Source organism: Pipistrellus kuhlii, unplaced genomic scaffold, assembly GCF_014108245.1.
Source record: "Pipistrellus kuhlii isolate mPipKuh1 unplaced genomic scaffold, mPipKuh1.p scaffold_m20_p_1, whole genome shotgun sequence".
NCBI lineage: Eukaryota > Metazoa > Chordata > Mammalia > Chiroptera > Vespertilionidae > Pipistrellus > Pipistrellus kuhlii.
The window spans coordinates 153,328,162-153,345,217 of NW_023425404.1; the positions used below are offsets into that span (position 1 = coordinate 153,328,162).

The 17,056-nt window shown below is 41.2% G+C and overlaps 1 protein-coding gene across 1 annotated transcript in view; it reads right to left on the reverse strand.

The window, feature by feature from the left end:
* FRAS1 (Fraser extracellular matrix complex subunit 1) overlaps positions 1-17,056 on the reverse strand; it is a 446,031-nt gene that overhangs the window by 250,702 nt on the left and 178,273 nt on the right. Inside the window, exons 5-7 of the mRNA XM_036412793.2 lie at positions 16,059-16,218; positions 13,469-13,602; positions 1,518-1,601 (exon numbers count right to left, since the gene is read on the reverse strand). Of these exons, the coding sequence (XP_036268686.1) occupies positions 1,518-1,601; positions 13,469-13,602; positions 16,059-16,218 (378 nt within the window). The remainder of the gene's footprint in view (positions 1-1,517; positions 1,602-13,468; positions 13,603-16,058; positions 16,219-17,056) is intronic.

Here is a 17,056-nt window from a genome sequence, read left to right on the forward strand (position 1 = left end):
CATGCACTCATGAGAAATGATGCCATTTGGGTAGCAACAGCCTCTCAGAACAAAGTCAGTAAGTGTCCAGAGGGAACTCTGGATTAACTGTCATTCCACTCTCTTCACCCCACAGATGTGTGGAGGGCCTGCCCCATGCCAGGGACACAGAGGTCGCACAGGAAGAGCTTGTTTGTTGGCTAGACCATGGTCATTCGTTAGTTCTTCTTTGCCAGGCGACCCAACTCTCTCTGCCACATATTTATTTTCCCAGTTTCCCTTGTAGCAGGGCACAGCATTGTCCCAATCCTAACGGAGGGGACCGAGGAGAAGTTTGCTAGAGAGGCAGAGCCCAAAAGGAAAACTCGTCTCCCCATGTTGAAAAGGACACTCTTTTGTCCCACCAGCCTTTAGTGGTGGTTATGTGAAGATAAGCTGCCTGAGTTGAGGCCACCCTGGGGTCTGGAGGAGACAGGACAGAGGGCAAATGCTACATGCTGGGCATGGCAGGGTGGGGAGATCGAAAGAGCTTAGATCCTTGAGACCCAAACTGAGCAACCCTGGAATTGCCCTACCTTTGAACTTTCTGTTAGACAAGATAATAAATGTCTTCATTTTAGCTACTTTAGAGGAATGTTTCTGTTCCTTGCAGCTAAAAATCTCATAACAGACACAGAGGCTATCTCTTCCATGAGAAATTAATCTGCATATATATGGCTACTGTACTGGGCAGCACAGATCTAGTGCACACAAAAATCCTTTCCCCGTTAGTTATTTGCTTTCAGATTTAATGTGATCCACCTGTAATTTGTGACACTCCACCCACTCCCACCCCAGATTCTCTACTGAGAGTCATAATCCCAATTTCTATTTAGTCTTCCTTACAGTAGTTGACAAGCAAGAGAAGTACTTGGGTTCATTCTTAATACAATATGTTTTTTGCTTTTGAATAATGAAACCTTCTTTTGGCTCAGTTGGGCACTCCTGAGACAGAATATTCATTGATTTATTCCCTTTGTTGGACTGGTCTATACTTGATGCCTACTATCTATTAAGTGGCTATCCAGGCTGCCCAATAGTACTTTGAAGTTTAGATGATCCATTACCACCAAACTCCTGCCTCCCTTCCTGCTCTCACCTACCACCTCCAAGGACTCCGGCTAAGTGTAAAGTAAGGGGGCATTATCTCTAAATATCAGTACATAAAATCCAACCAAAGCAGACAACCTAAGTATAAAGTGATATAACCAATGACAGCCCTTTTTTCTCCTCAAGATGTATGAACAGTAAGTTCACCAAGGTTCATGAGCTGGGGGCTGCTTGCCAGCACATTCCTTTATATTTCTAATCCCCTCCCGTTTAATTTTTTTCATAAAGGCCTTCCATGTACAGAAGAAAAAAAGATGTTCATGTACTGAGTTACTAATCCTGGCAAAGAGTCAGACATGAGGGCAGGAGAGGTTCAGTGGTTGGAAGGACGGAGGGCAGATGTGTGAAAATGTATGTCGAACACCTGCATGGGGCACAGCAGAGGTTACCTGGTATACTTGGCCAGCAGCGGAGCAGGATCCGGAAGAGCACTGGGGGCAGCATTTTCCAGGAACTCGAACCACAGTTTCATCCTGAATACCCAAAAAGGATAATCCATCAAAAGGAAGCATTAATAAAAACCATAAAAGTAGGAAATTTTTATTCCTAGCCAACTGAAGCATGTTCCTCAAGCATCTACAAACAGCAATTCCTCACATTTGAGGAATTTGGTATCTATTAATAACCCAGTGCTTTGATAAAAATTAGCAATTCCAAGGTCAGTGTGACTATTAAGAAGTTTGCACATCCATTAAGTCCCAGCCTCTTCTAAAAACAAACAAAAGCACAAATGATAACCATAACAATAATAATAGTACTTAGTGTTTGTCAGGCATTGTTTTAAGTGCTTGCCATGGACCTCTGAAGTAGATGCCCTTATCGCTGCTTTACAAACAAGAAAAGAAGACACAGAGAGGTCATGTGACTCACCCTCGGTCGTACAGCTGACCTGGGAGTAGTAAATGGTCAGTAGTGGAAACTTAGAACACTAACCATATCAATACCAAGGAGCATTCACAGCCCTGATGAGTTGCCTTTAAATTCAAAGAGAAGGTATCCCTCATAGACTACTTCACTACTTTTTTGCATCTTTATGTGAACCCATACACTTACATATGTGCATTAGGGAGGTCCTTAACATGAAAAAAAAATTAATGCTAGCTCTAGATATCTGGGACTATGTCAGCACTTTGTACCTCTAACACCCTACCTTAACCCCAGAATATGAGACCATTCTGTCTCTGCTGTCCTAAGAATTTTCACAGCAACCATCTCCTCCTGAATGCCCCAAAGCCAGCTTCTCACTCTGACTTATCACTAGTCTTTTTAAAATATATATATATTTTATTGATTTTTTACAGAGAGGAAGAGAGAGGGATAGAGTTAGAAACATCGATGAGAGAGAGTCATCGATCAGCTGCTTCTTGCACAGCCCCTATTGGGGATGTGCCGCAACCAAGGTACATGCCCTTGACCGGAATCGAACCCAGGACCTTTCAGTCCGCAGGCCGATGCTCTATCCATTGAGCCAACCTGGTTTCGGCCATCACTACAGTCTTATTGATGGGCAGGAAGGTAGACCAATTAAAGGCAGGGGAAGGAGGATTCGAACAAACCAAGTTTCAATGACTAGAAAGTGGTAGATCTTGGATAGAGTACTTCCTAACAGTTCTCTTCCTTCTCTTATTAGCAGCAGAAAATGAGATTTTATTACCATGGCTACTCTGGTGTTCAGAGTAGGAAAAACAAGGTCAATGTTCTAGGGGGAGGGTGGGGGAAAGCTGCCAAATACCTTAATTTTTCTTGGGAAACTCATACTTCAGTAGTTCCTTTACCCCAATTATATACGATGAGTTAAGATTAACATGTTACTATATAATGGGATCTATTTCAAACACCTGAATCACTGTAATTAAGCTGACAACTGTTTTCTATGCTTTAGGTTATTTTATTTCTTTCAATTCTATGTGCAAAATATTATGACCATTGATGTTTAACAGAGCCTGCGAAAACTGGGTATGGACTGAAATCACTGAGCATTTCTTGACTTCAGAACTCTTTAGTTTAATGACATTGCAGTGAGGAGTAAAATAAAGGTTCATCTGATGTCACAGTCTTCAATGTCTTCATTGAAGTAAACAAATGAACTTAAACAACGCTAAGTAAACAGGGGACAAATGTCATGATCACAAATCTTGAGGAGAAATTGTGTTAGTATCAATCTATCTTCACCAACCTGGACTAAGCCCAAGTATAGCAGCAGAGTCAGCAGGAGAGTAGGGGAGGGAGGAGTAGCTGATATGGAGGTTGGCACAGGGAATATCAAGCTTTCTGATTCTTATTGGCAGTACCTAATTATGTAATTTGTTGCCAGAAACAGAAGCTTCCTTCACAAATACAGTCCAACTAGGGCAGAAAGGAAAAATATTTCAGGAGAAAATCCCGGGATACCAGAGAACTCTATGATTCAGAGGTGAGATCCAAGCTGGACGACAGCAGAGGCAAGTAAGAAGGTGAGCAGCGAAGTGGGTCAGAGAAATGAGAACGGCTTTTTAACATGCCTTTTGTTGCTATCACACACCTGGATCCTATCATTCTGGCCTTCGTAGATTTGCTCTTCCGAATGTACAGTTTAATACGGGGCCAGAAAACTACGGACCTTAGCCAAATCCAGCCCACCACCTGTTCTATAAGTTCAGTTTCATTGCAGCACAATAACATCCATTCATTTACCCGTTATCTCCAGCACATTTTGTGATACAATGGCAGACCTGAGTAGTTGTTCCAACTGTTTGGCATTCAAAGCTGAAATTCTTCGCCATCTGCAAAAGTGCGCTAACCCCGAGTCTAATATATTACCCTCAGTTTTCACAGGAGTTCAATTAAAATATATGTGTATATAATTAATATCCTTGCAACTTTGGCTCGACTACATTTAGGATACAATCCATTGTATTTTCTAAATAAAAATACCTAAGATAAAGAAGTGTATAGTGTCATATGCCTAGCAGCTCTTGAAAAAGTATTTTCCCACTATGACACTTCTGAAGATTTAGAAAGAGATGTAACTTCCATCAACAAAAAGTAAAAGAGCCTACCTCCTGCCATTGCCAAGAGGAAATCCCATCTACACAAGGCACTCTGCGGACTTCCTTTGGTTTGTAAGCCTAAATAGGAATAAGAACTATCACGTTCCCAACTCTCTGCCTTCCTATATCAAACACAGCATGGCCTTCATCCCTCTGGTGTGTGGATGCTACTGTGTGAGGCAATCAGGGAACCTCAGGATCTTCCTTTCTGCACCTGGTCAGAGCCCTATAAGTTTAAAAAAGAATGAAATTGTGTGTGTTTGGGAAGATGGAGGGAGTGATAAAAAGCAGGGGTGGGGGGGAGGAGGACACCCCACATGTAAAACATACAGCTTCTGAGAGAGATGGAAAGAGCCCTTTGCAACAGTTCAAACTGGGGATTATGGTTTTTGTTTCATGCATTCAGAATGTAAGAGGGTTGGACAGTGGGGTTAGGAAAATATTTGATGTCAGTACAATAGAGCTACACTACATAAAAATTGGCAGACCACTGGACCGGGAGGACATGCACGTGTCTTAGCATCTGGCTAAGGCTCTATGAAGCGGAATTAGCCAGGGCAGGCCTCTTATCCTTGCAGCTTTCAAGCAGTGGGTATGGGTAGATTTCTCTTGATCCAGGATGAGTAAACAGAAAGAAAGGAACTTGGGGGGTGGCGGGGAACCTTGAAGAAAAAAGTGAAAGGAAGAACATTCTAAAGATTCAGAGAAAGAGCAGATTTCTAAACACTATATACAATAAGATCCAAAAGAAAATATTTAAAAGCAGTTTTACAACTTTAGTAGGACGTAAGAAAATACAGTCTTTATTAAATACAAGTGGGAAGCAATAAAAAAAGAATTGGGATAGAAAAATTAGATGATCCAACGATAGGAGAAATAAGGAAGAATCAAAAGAAAATTGATGTGAAATCTTTAAATTAAAATCAATACTACTGGTAGTAAATACAAACTCAAGCGGCTCTCTCCATAATGCAGGGGAAAGACAAAGAGTAAAAAATGGTGAGAAAGAATATGATTCATAATGAGGGGGAAGATAAAGAGGACTCTAAGAATCATAGGTGTTTCTGAAGAAATAGGGATAACTGGAAAGAATATGATTAATCAGAGCTGTAACCAAAGAAAACATTTCAAAAACTAGAATACAGACTGAGAGGGCTTCACAGTATTCTAGGTGAAATACGTGAAAACAAATGTCTGGGAAAATGTTTGAATTTAAAGATAAAAAAAAATAAATCCCTCAAGAATCCAGCAGAGTGAAACAAGCTAAATAGAATGGAATAGAAAGCAGACAGACCTCCATGGCACTAAATTACAGAATTCAATAGAAAGAAGACAAAGGGGCTGGGATGGAAAGAGAACATAGTCATCCCAAATTTTAGACTTCACCAATTATCTTTCTGTCATATAGACAACAAGAAATTGATTCACAAATACTTAGTGTCTCAGAAAACAACATATCTGAAGATGAAGTTTAGCCTACTCAGATTAACCAATTTTGGGAATGAGAAAAAGATAGTATTAAAAACTGGTGGTAACATCATTTGGAACAACTCTGATCAGACCAAAGAGGCAATTTTAATGAATCCGCAAAAAATGTGGCTGGGTTAGAGCTCTTTTCATAAGGCATCTGAACAGCTCAGAGCAAGCAATTTTAGTATTTATATTCCTCACTAAGGGAACCACTCCTTATTTATACGTAAGACATTTCTCGAGTTTGGCTCAGGGCCGGCTTCCCGTGAGCGGTGTGCGGGACCCCGGAGGAATCCCCGCGAGCGGGCCAAAGCCTTTGTGTGCAGGGGAGGAGCAGCACCGCCGCCTGCAGCCCCGCACGGGAGCCCCAGCGGGAACCATGCTAGCGTGCCTGGCCCAGGGGAACTTTCTGGACATCCTGCAGGAGGGCTTCAACGAGCTGATGCAAGAACCCCTTAAGAGATAAAGACCAATGCTGTTGAGAGGGAGAGATCCTGGAGAAAGGAGATATATCAGAATAAAAAATTTGCGACCAGGAAAGAAGGATCTTCTCTGAGGCCTGGAAAACCCCCAGCAGAGGAGTCCATCGAGCAGCTGTGACGCCCCAATCGGCGCAAACACGTGGATTCAAGGGAAATCTTCAATCACCCATGGAAAGGAGAAGGAATACCACATAACCAGACATCCTGAAAAGAGAGACCATGGGAAGACAAAGAAATAGCCCACACATGAAAGAAAAGCAGGCATCACCAGAAAAGTAAGTACATAAGTTAGAGGCAAGCAACCTACCAGAGCAAGAATTCAGAGTAATGATCATAGGATGGCTAAAAAGAATGGAAGAGAAATTTGATGATATGAATAAGAAACAAGAGGAAATGAAGAAGAACCAAGAGGAATTGAAGAAGAACCAAGAGGAAATGAAGATGAACAAAGAAGAAATGAAAAATGACATCGTTACTATGAAGAACTCAATAGAAGCATCAAGAGTAGACTAGAAGAAGCAGAGGACCGCATCAGTGAGCTAGAAGATTAGATGGGAAAAAATACCCAATTAGAGCAGCTTCTGGAGAAAAAATAAATAAAAAGCAGGAGGAGAGCCTAAGGGAACTTTGGGACAATACAAAACAAAACAATACTAGAATAATAGGGGTTCCAGAAGGAAAGGAAACTGAGGAAGAATGGAAAAAGTATTTCAAGAAATAATGACAGAAAACTTTCGTGAGATAGAGAAGAAAAAACCCTCACAAATCCAAGATGCTCGCAGAGTCCCAAGCAAAATGAATCCCATAAGACCGACCCCAAGGCACATTATATTGTAATTGCAAATACAATGACAAAGTAAGAATCTTAAAAGCAGCCAGAGAGACAGAAATTATATAAAAGAACCCCCATCAGACTAGCAACTGATTTCTCAACAGAAACTCATGAGGCCAGAAGGGAATGGGATGAAATATACAAAGTCATGCAAAGGAAGGGTCTGAATCCAAGAATACTGTACCCAGCAAGGCTATCAATCAAAATTGAAGGGGAAATCAGGAGCTTCCCAGACAAAAAAAGACTGAAGGAATTTATCTCCACCAAACCATCAATGCAAGAAATGCTAAAGGGTCTACTGTAAAAATAAAGTAATAGGAAGTGATGGAGGAACACAGGGGTATAGAATAAAAATGGCATCAAATGTATATCAATAATATCTTTAAATGTAAATGGATTAAATGCTCCAATCAAAAGACATAGGGTAACAGATTGGATAAGAAAACAAGACCCATATATCTGTTGTCTACAAGAAACCCACTTCAGAAAAAAAGGCGCACACAGACTGAGGGTGAAGGGATGGAAAAAGGTTTTCCAGGCGAATGGAAATGAAAAAAAAGCTGGGGAAGCAATACTTATATCTGACAAATTAGATCTCAGAGTGAAGGAAATAACAAGAGATAATGAAGGCCACTTCATAATACTAACGGGAGCAATCCAACAAGAAGAAATAACCCTGGTAAATATATATGCACCCAATACGGGAGCACCCAAATACATTAAAAAAAAACTGCTGCAGGACATTAAGGGAGAGATTAATAGCAATATAATCATAGTAGGAGATTTTAATACCCCAATGTCACCCTTGGACAAATCATCTAAACAAAAAATCAGCAAAGAAATATCAATCCTAAATGACTCACTAGACCAGATGGAATTAATTGACATCTTCAGAACATTCCACTCCAAAGCCACAGAATATACATTCTCAAGTGCACATGGGACATTCTCAAAGATAGACCACATTTTGGGACATAGGCAAAGTCTCTTCAAGTTCAAGAAGATAGAAATCATATCAAGCAACTTCTCAGATCACAGTAGCATAAAACTGGAAATTAACTACAATAAAAATAACCCAAAGAAATCAAACACATGGAGACTAAACAGCATGCTATTAAACAAGGACTGGGTTACCAGAGAAATCAAGGAAGAAATTAAAAACATCCTGGAAACAAATGACAATGAAAACACAACAATCCAAAATCTATGGGACACAGCAAAAGCAGTTTTGAGAGGGAAGTTCATATCCCTACAAGCCTAAAAAAAAGAGAAAAAAAGAAAAAATGGTAACAAATTATCTAACTCTACAACTCAAAGAGTTAGAAAAAGAGCAACAAGAAAAGCCCAGTGTAAGCAGAAGGAAGGAAATAAACAAAAATCAGAGCGAAGATAAACAACATAGAGACTAAAGAAACAATACATAAGATCAACAAAACCAAGAGCTGGTTCTTTGAAAGGATAAACAAGATAGATGAACCTCTAGCCAGGCTAACCAAGAAACAAAGAGACAGGACTCAAATAAACAAAATCAGAAATTAAAGAGGTGAAATAACAACAGACCCCACAGAAATATAATGGATTGTTACAAAATACTACGGACAACTCTATTCCAACAACTGAACGACCTGGAGGAAATGGACATATTTCTAGAAAAATACAAACTTCAAAAACTCAATCAGGAAGAATCTAAAAATCTCAAGAGACTAGTGACTTGTGAAGAAATTGAAACAGTCATCAAAAAGCTTCCAGCAAACAAAAGCCCAGGGCCAGATGGCTTCACAGGAAAGTTTTACCAAATATTCAAGGAAGAACTAAAACCTATCCTCCTCAGACTATTCCTAAAAATTCAAGAGGAAGGAACACTACCAAACTCCTTCTATGAGACCAGCATCACCCTAATACCAAAACCAGATAAAGACAACTCAATAAAAGAGAATTACAGACCAATATCCCTTATGAACATAGATGCCAAAATCCTCAACAAAATTCTAGCAAATCGGCTCCAGCAGAACATCACAAAGATCATACACCACGACCAAGTAGGATTTATTCTAGGAATGCAAGGATAGTACAATATCTGCAAATCAATAAACGTGATAAATCACATAAACAAAATGAAAGATAAAAATCTTATAGTCATATCAATTGCTGCAGAAAAAGCATTTGATAAAATCCAACACCCTTTCCTGATAAAAACTCTCAACAAAGTGGGAGTACAAGGGTCATACCTCAACATAATAAAAGCTATATATGGTAAACCCACAGCCAACATCATACTCAATGGGCAAAAACTAAAACCATTCCCTCTAAGAACAGGAACAAGACAGGGATGCCCATTCTCACCACTCCTGTTTGACATAATACTGGAAGTACTAGCCATTGCAATTACACAAAAAGAGGAAATAAAAGGTATCCAAATTGGAAAAGAAGAAGTAAAGTTATCCTTATTTGCAGATGACATGATATTGTACATAAAAAAACCAAAAGAATCCATTAAAAAACTAATTGGCTTAATAAATGAATTTGGCAATGTAGCAGGACACAAAATTAAGGCCAAGAAATCCATGGCATTTCTATACAACAACAATGAAATTATAGAAACAGAGACTAAAAAAGCAATTCCATTTACTATCGCACCAAAAAAAATTAAGATACCTAGGAATAAATTTAACTAAGGAAGTAAAGGACCTATATGCGGAAAACTACACGACACTGAAAAAAGAGATAGAGGAAGATGTAAACAGATAGAAGAACATACCATGTTCATGGATTGGTAGAATCAACATCATCAAAATGTCCATACTTCCTAAAGTAATTTATAGATTCAATGCATTCCCCATTAAAATACCAACGACATATTTCACTGAACTACAAAGAACTCTCCAAAAGTTCATTTGGAACAATAAAAGACCTCGAATAGCCACAGCAATCCTGAGAAAGAAGAGTAAAGTAGGAGGGATCTCAATACCAGACTTCAAGCTGTATTACAAAGCAACTATTCTCAAAACAGCCTGGTACTGGCACAAGAAAAGACATATAAATCAATGGAATTGAATTGAGAACCCAGATATCAACCCAAATCACTATGCTCAATTAATATTTGACAAAGGAGGCACGAATATACAATGGAGTCAAGACAGTCTTTTCAATAAATGGTTGGGAAAATTGGACAGATACATGCAAAAGAATGAAACTAGATCACCAACTTGCACCATATACAAAAATAAACTCAAAATAGATACAGGACTTAAACATCAGATGGGAAACCATAAAAATACTAGAGGCATCCACAGGCAGCAAAATCTCAGACATATGCAGAAAGAACTTCTTCACTGATACTGCCTCTAGGGTAGGGGTGTCGAACTCAATCAGAGAAGGGTCCAAAATCTAAAATCCAGCCTAAATCGCGGGCTGAATGGTTTACTGAACAGTCATAAACTGTCATTGTGATGGAAACGCAGCGGAGTGCAGTGATGACAGCGCGGTGCGGGCCACATTGCAAGGACGGATTTGGCCCACGGGCCTTGTGTTTGACACATCTCTAGGGCAATGGAAGCTAAAGAAAAAATAAACAAAAGGGACTACATCAAAATAAAAAGCTTTTTTACAGCAAAAGAAACCATCAGCAAATTAACAAGAAAGCCCACTGTGTGGGAGAACATATTTGCAAATTTTACCACTGATAAAGGTTTAATCTCCAACATCTACAGATAGCTTATACAACTAAATAAAAGGAAGATGAATGATCCAATTAAAAAATGGGCACTGGACCTAAATAGAATATTTTCAAAAGAAGACAGAAGGAAGGCCAAAAGGAGAAAGACATTTCTCCTTTCAACAGGATTTTTACCAACATGAAAACATGCTCAAAGTCACTAATTATACAAAAGATGCAAATCAAAACCACAATGTGGTACCATCTCACACCTGTCAGAATGGCCAACATCAACAAATCAACAAACGACAAGTGTTGGTGAGGTTGTGGAGAAAAAGGAACCTCGTGCACTGCTGGTGGGAATGCAGACTGGTGCAACCACTGTGGAGAACAGTGTGGAGTTGCTTTAAAAAACTGAAAATGGAACTCCCATTTGACCCAGTAATCCCACTCCTAGGAATATATCCCAAGAAACTAGAAACACCAATCAGAAAGGATATATGCACCCCTATGTTCATAGCAGCACAATCTACAATAGCCAGAATTTGGAAACAGCCTAGGTGCCCGTCAGCAGATGATTGGATCCAAAAACCATGGTACATCTACACAATGGAATACTATGCTGCCATAAAAAAGAAGGAATTCTCATCATTTGTAGCAACCTGGATGGAATTGGAGAACATCATGCTGAGTGAAATAAGCCAGTCAATGAAAGAGAAACACCACATGACCTCACTCATTTATGGATAATAAAGAATATTATAAACTGATGAACCAAAAGATAGATATAGAGACAGTAAAGCAACGAGCAGACTGTCAAATTATAGCAGGTAGGGTAGGGAGATCTGAGGGAGATAATAGATCAACTGAAGGACTTGTATACATGCATAACCAATGGACACAAAACCCTGGGGAGGGAGGGTATGTATGGAAGGGGGGGCAATGTTAAAATATGTACACAGATAATAATTTAATAAAAAAGAAAGAAAGAAAAAAAAAGACATTTCTCCTTTCAACAGGATTTTTACCAACTTCTAAAATGTAATCATAACTATGCAAACAAAGAAATGTATCCACATTTGCCTATCAAAAATTGAAATGAGTTACTGAAAGGAATTTTTAGGGGTGAAATAAGCAGGTTTAGGAAAATTTAAAACAATAAGGGATCCATGGATAAAAACACAGGGCTACAGAAGGGCACATTTCCATAAGACAAGGGAACTGAAAGTAGCAAAAGGTACACACTTACAGAATAAAGGGAAGGAAACTTCTCATTCAAAGAAAGAAGAGAAAAGCTCAGAGGGAATAGCAGAACAATAAGGGAGAAGAAGTAGTTATTTTAAACTACTCCAGTTTCTTTACATCATCAGAACACCATTATTTAATACTGATATTAAATAAAACATGGTTCTAAATAACCTGATAGTTGTTTGTTTGTTTTTAATTATGTCATGACAAAAATGTAGACTTAATAATGCAACAGTGGTTAAAATCAACCTATTTCCAATACTTCAGAATGCTTACGTATCAATTAACTCTAAAGTGTGCTACCAAATTCCATTTTTTTAAACAATGCAGGCTATATGTGTTTGGAAGCTACCACTTTAAGCCAGAATTTATATTTAATGGGAAATATTAATTTCAATTAATATAATATCCAACCCCCTAATACACAGTCCCTGGCTATGTTTTTAAAGATTTAAAGAAAAGGGTCCCAATGGGTGTTTCCTCCATCCCTCCTCCCATCTCCTTAATTGCAATGGCGGCAAACTGCTTAATTATCCTTTATTCAGGAGGGGAATGAGACCCGGAATGTGCAAATCAAAATGCCTCAACACTACAGTGTCCTCTGAAAGTAAGATATTGTACATCTCCTCCAAGAAGCTCATTTGTAATCTTAAAGCTAGAGCAGACTTTGTGGTAAATTAAGAGATATGTCATGAGCGTAGTTGGGTGTAATGTGGGTAATACAATCTAGTCTTTCAATTAGATACTTTTTCCTTTTATTTGGCATTTAGTATTTCTTGTCTAATTGCCTTTTGTCTGCCTTTAAAATTATTGCCCAATTGTCACAATATGCCATGTTATTGATTTTGTTTTATTTGACACAAAGTACTGCTCTGTATCAACTGAATGTTGGCTTCTAGCTTTTCCCTGGATCAAAAAATGAGCTATTTTTTTTCACTGGAAGCAAACCCTTCTCGTGGTTATCAGTCAACTGCCAACATACCTCCGTAGGAGCCTCTGGAAGAGTAAAAAACTATAAAATATCATGTGTACTACATTTATTTGCAATTGATTTTCTGTTTTAAATTTGTGTGAAGAGCCTAATGTTTTGAAAATAAGATCAGCTTTAAAAGTACAATAAGATCCCACTATTTTAAACCACTCCAGAGATCCTTTGATAATTTGAAGCACTATCTTATAAGAATTAAATAGTGGGCGGCTATCTGTGTTTAGACATGAATAATCATGTCTAAAGACACACATGTGTCTTCAAAAAGCAGCTATACCTCTGCATTGTCCGACAGTAACAAATCTGAACAGTACTACTGAATTTTCCAGATGTTGAGCTTGACATTTTTGGAACATCTGCAACTGGGGTGGGCAGCTTCCTTTTGCTCACCCTCAAGGCTCAGTTTCATAATGTAACAATTAGCCTAAATGGCTGGTAATTAGACTAACTATAGCCTCTCAAGGTAAAATCAAGGTCTCAGCAGTGGTCTCCAAAAGTATATGGGAAACAAAACAGCCTTGGCTCCTTGTTCTGAAACTTCCGCAATGGCCTGACACAATCTCCGAAGGGACTCCAACTCCTGGACAGTGAAGTTAACAGACTGGGAAAGATCCATTCTGAGGCTGTCTCACTTACCTTGTTACAAAACAGAGGCTGACACTGAGCCGTGAAGCACTGAGTGACTCCATTTCTACACGTGCATCTGGCACACAAACTCAATGGCCAGTCCTCCCCATCCTGAAACACATGGCCTTCATAGGAACAGGACTCTGGAAGGTCAGAGAAAGAAAAATTACTGGGGGGACTGTACTTGCTGATCCCAGGGCTGATGCATGGGTATGTGGCCATTGCAATCACATGGGGTCCCATGTTGGGCCCCAGTACAAAGAAGGGGGCCCCATTCTTAGGGTTTAATGCTTTGTAGTCACTATATGGAGTTAATAACTCTCCATTTTGTAAGGGAAGTCCAGTGAGCATGCACTGGGGTTCAGGGTCTCAGCTGGTGCACAGTCCCATCTCCTGCTTCCTCTGTCTTTCTGGGATGGGCTCTCCACCTCCTGCTCCAAAACCTCTGCCCTCCACCACAGGGGGCCTGGGGCCTGGATGCAGTGCTAAGCACCAAGTAGCAGGGCGGGGTCCTGGGAGCCCATGGAGGACTCCACCCACCAGCAAGTATCTCCACACTGGAGGGAATCCTTTACAATAAAGAAGTAATATGCAAATTGACTGTAACTCCAACACACAAGATGGCCACTTCCATATGGTCAAAGATGGCCACCCCCATGTGGACACAACATGGCTGCCTCAAGATGGCCAACAGGGGAGGGCAGTTGTGGGTGATCAGGCCAGCAGGGGAAGGCAGTGGGAGGGACCAGGCCTGCAAGAGAGGGCAGTAAGGGGTGACTGGGCTGGCAGAAGAGGGCAGTTGGGGCAACCAGGCCTACAGGGGAGGACAGTTGGGAGGACCAGGCCTGCAAGGGAGATAAGTTATGAGGGACCAGGCCTGCAGGGGAGGAAAGTTGGGGGTGACCAAGCCTACAGGAGATGGCAGTTAGGGATGACCAGGCCTGAGGGAAGGGCAATTGGGGGTAACCAGGTCAGCATGGTAGAGCAGTTAGGGTGACCAGGCCAGCAAGGGAGGGCAGTTAGAGGGCAACCAGGATGGCAGGAGATGGCATTTAGGGGTGACCAGGCTGGTAATGGAGGGCAGTTAGGGGTGACTGGGCCAGCAGGGGAGGGCAGTTAGGGACAATCAGGCAGGCAAGGGAGCAGTTAGGCATTGATCAGGCTAACAGGGGAGTGGTCAGGAGGTGATCAGGCTTGCATGCAGAAGTAGTTAGGGGCAATCAGGCAGGCAGACAGGCAAGCTATTGGGAGCCAGCAGTCCTGGATTGTAAGAAGAATGTCTGACTGTCCTCGAGGGGTCCCGAATTGGAGAGGGTGCAGACTGGGCTGAGGGACACCCCCCAACCCCCCATGTGCACTGGGCCTCTAGTATGATATAAAATAGCAAACTGAAAACAGGACAGGTTGAACAAACCCACAGAAGGAAAGAAAAAAAAAAAAATCCTCCGCACGCCTGGCTTTCTGCACAAGGCGCCTGGCACTTTTCCATTTTGCACACCACCCAGCAAATGATGGAGTTGGCCCTAGCTGACCTTCCAGCCTCTCCACACAAAATGCTTCCAATGAGTCTTTCTCATGGAGGCCAGCACCCCCACAGACTCACCCTGCCCACTCTCCACTCCACCCCTACACCCTGTGGTTCAAGCATTTTTTTACCTACAGGGTAATTTGACTTAAAGCAGCTGCCAGCCCCTTTCTGGTGAGTGACATGAGAAAGGTAGGAGGCATGCATTCTACTTCCATCCTTTCCTCACATGCTATTTAGCCCCTGGAATGGTTCTCCAGGGGAAGAGCTGGCCAGAGATGGACTAATGGGGGATTGGAAAGAAACCAGGGGTCTTTTTAAAGGGAAAAGGCAAGAAGAGTAGAGCTTCCAGATGCCATTAAGTTTTTTTTGTTTGTTTGTTTGTTTTTTTAATTAGCTATTACTTGCCAGGAGAGAGCATAATGCAGCCATGACAACAATTCACATTTATTGTGAAGGAAGGGGACATATATCCTTAAATGTACTAAAAGTGGTACCTCGTCCAAGAGTGAATTCCAAGGAGAGGGCCTGGCAGTGTGCTGCTGGCCTGCTGAACAGCGCCTTGGTTTGGAGGCAGCAGGATCCCCACAGCGAAGATGCAATAATGACAGATGAAATACCTGCTTCCTGCTCAGTGTGTCTTGGAGAAAAATGTTATGCCATCTCAAAGACCAGTCAGCAGAATTAATGCCAGGGATACCACACTCAGAGAGATTTGTTCATTCTCCTCTCTGCCAGGAGGCCAGAGGAACTACCTTATGAAATCACATCAAAGGATCTTGTCCCTCCTTCCTTTCCTTCCCAGAAGCTATGAAGGCAGAGGGATGCATCCAGCCAAGGCAAAATAGGTAAGTCAGTGACTTGCAGAATCCTAAGTTTGGGATGAAGCTTTAAAATTAGTTCCAGCCTCACTCTTTGCAACACCCCTTCCTGCCAAGTGCAAGGCTCCATCTTGTTCCAATAGGAAATGGAGTTGGGAATCTTTGAACCACATTGAACGTGAAAGAGAAGACTCGGGATGTCACTGGGTGAACCTCAAAGGCAAAAGGGTTATTTTTACAAGCTCATACTCACTCCCACGGCCCACACAGATGGGGCAGCAGCTTCCTTCAGGGATGAACTCCAGCTCCTGGTCTCCACACAGCAGCAGCGGGCATGGTTGGGGGCTACACCGGACTTCTCCGTGAGCGCAGGCGCACACACTACACACAGAGGAGGCCCACTCTGTCCCATGCTGAGTATCGGGGGTGGAATAGGGAGGGGAGAAAAAGAAGGTTATTGCTAGAATACAGGTTTTCATTTGGCCAAACACAAACCAACCTTTTCAAATGAAGGATGGAGCCCAGGAAAAATAGAAGGAGGCTCTAAGCTTGCAAGATTAAGACTAGGGTTTGCAATGTCCCAAGTCTAAAAACCAGCTTTTATTTTATTTTTATTATCCCTAAGATTATATTTGAAATTTTCAGAAAAGCACGCACGCACACACACACACACACACACACACACACACACACAATCACCCCAATCCTATCATTGAAAATTCTATAAAGCCCAGAGTAAATTGCACACACTTATACATACAGCTACTTAATATTTTATAACGATGATGTTGTTTTCAATAGCTTTCTCAATTCTTTTTGTCCCTCAGCTCCCCTCCCCTTTCTTCCTCCCTCCTTTCTTCCAATGACCTCATGGTCCTGGGGGAAGTGTGACCTCCAGCAGGAGGCACCTGCTCCATCCAGTTCTCACGCAAACTGCAGTATCAACTCATTCCCGGGAGAATGCCCATCGACACTTAGAGAATGCTCCTAATCTGCTTTGGTCTGGGATATAGCATTCCCAAAGCTAACGCTGCCCCAGTGGTCCAGCAGAGCCCCGTTTTGAGTTGCCATATGATTTAGACTAGGAGGAGGTGAACCCTAAAGGTAAAAAGCTACAGATATGTTGATTGCTCAGGGAAGTAGCTGTCAAAATATGTTCTCAACGGCAGAATGACATAATAGTGGCCTTTTACAAGATGCAGGGGGGAAATGAATAAGCTTAATGAATGAAGTTTTCCTCCTATAATATTT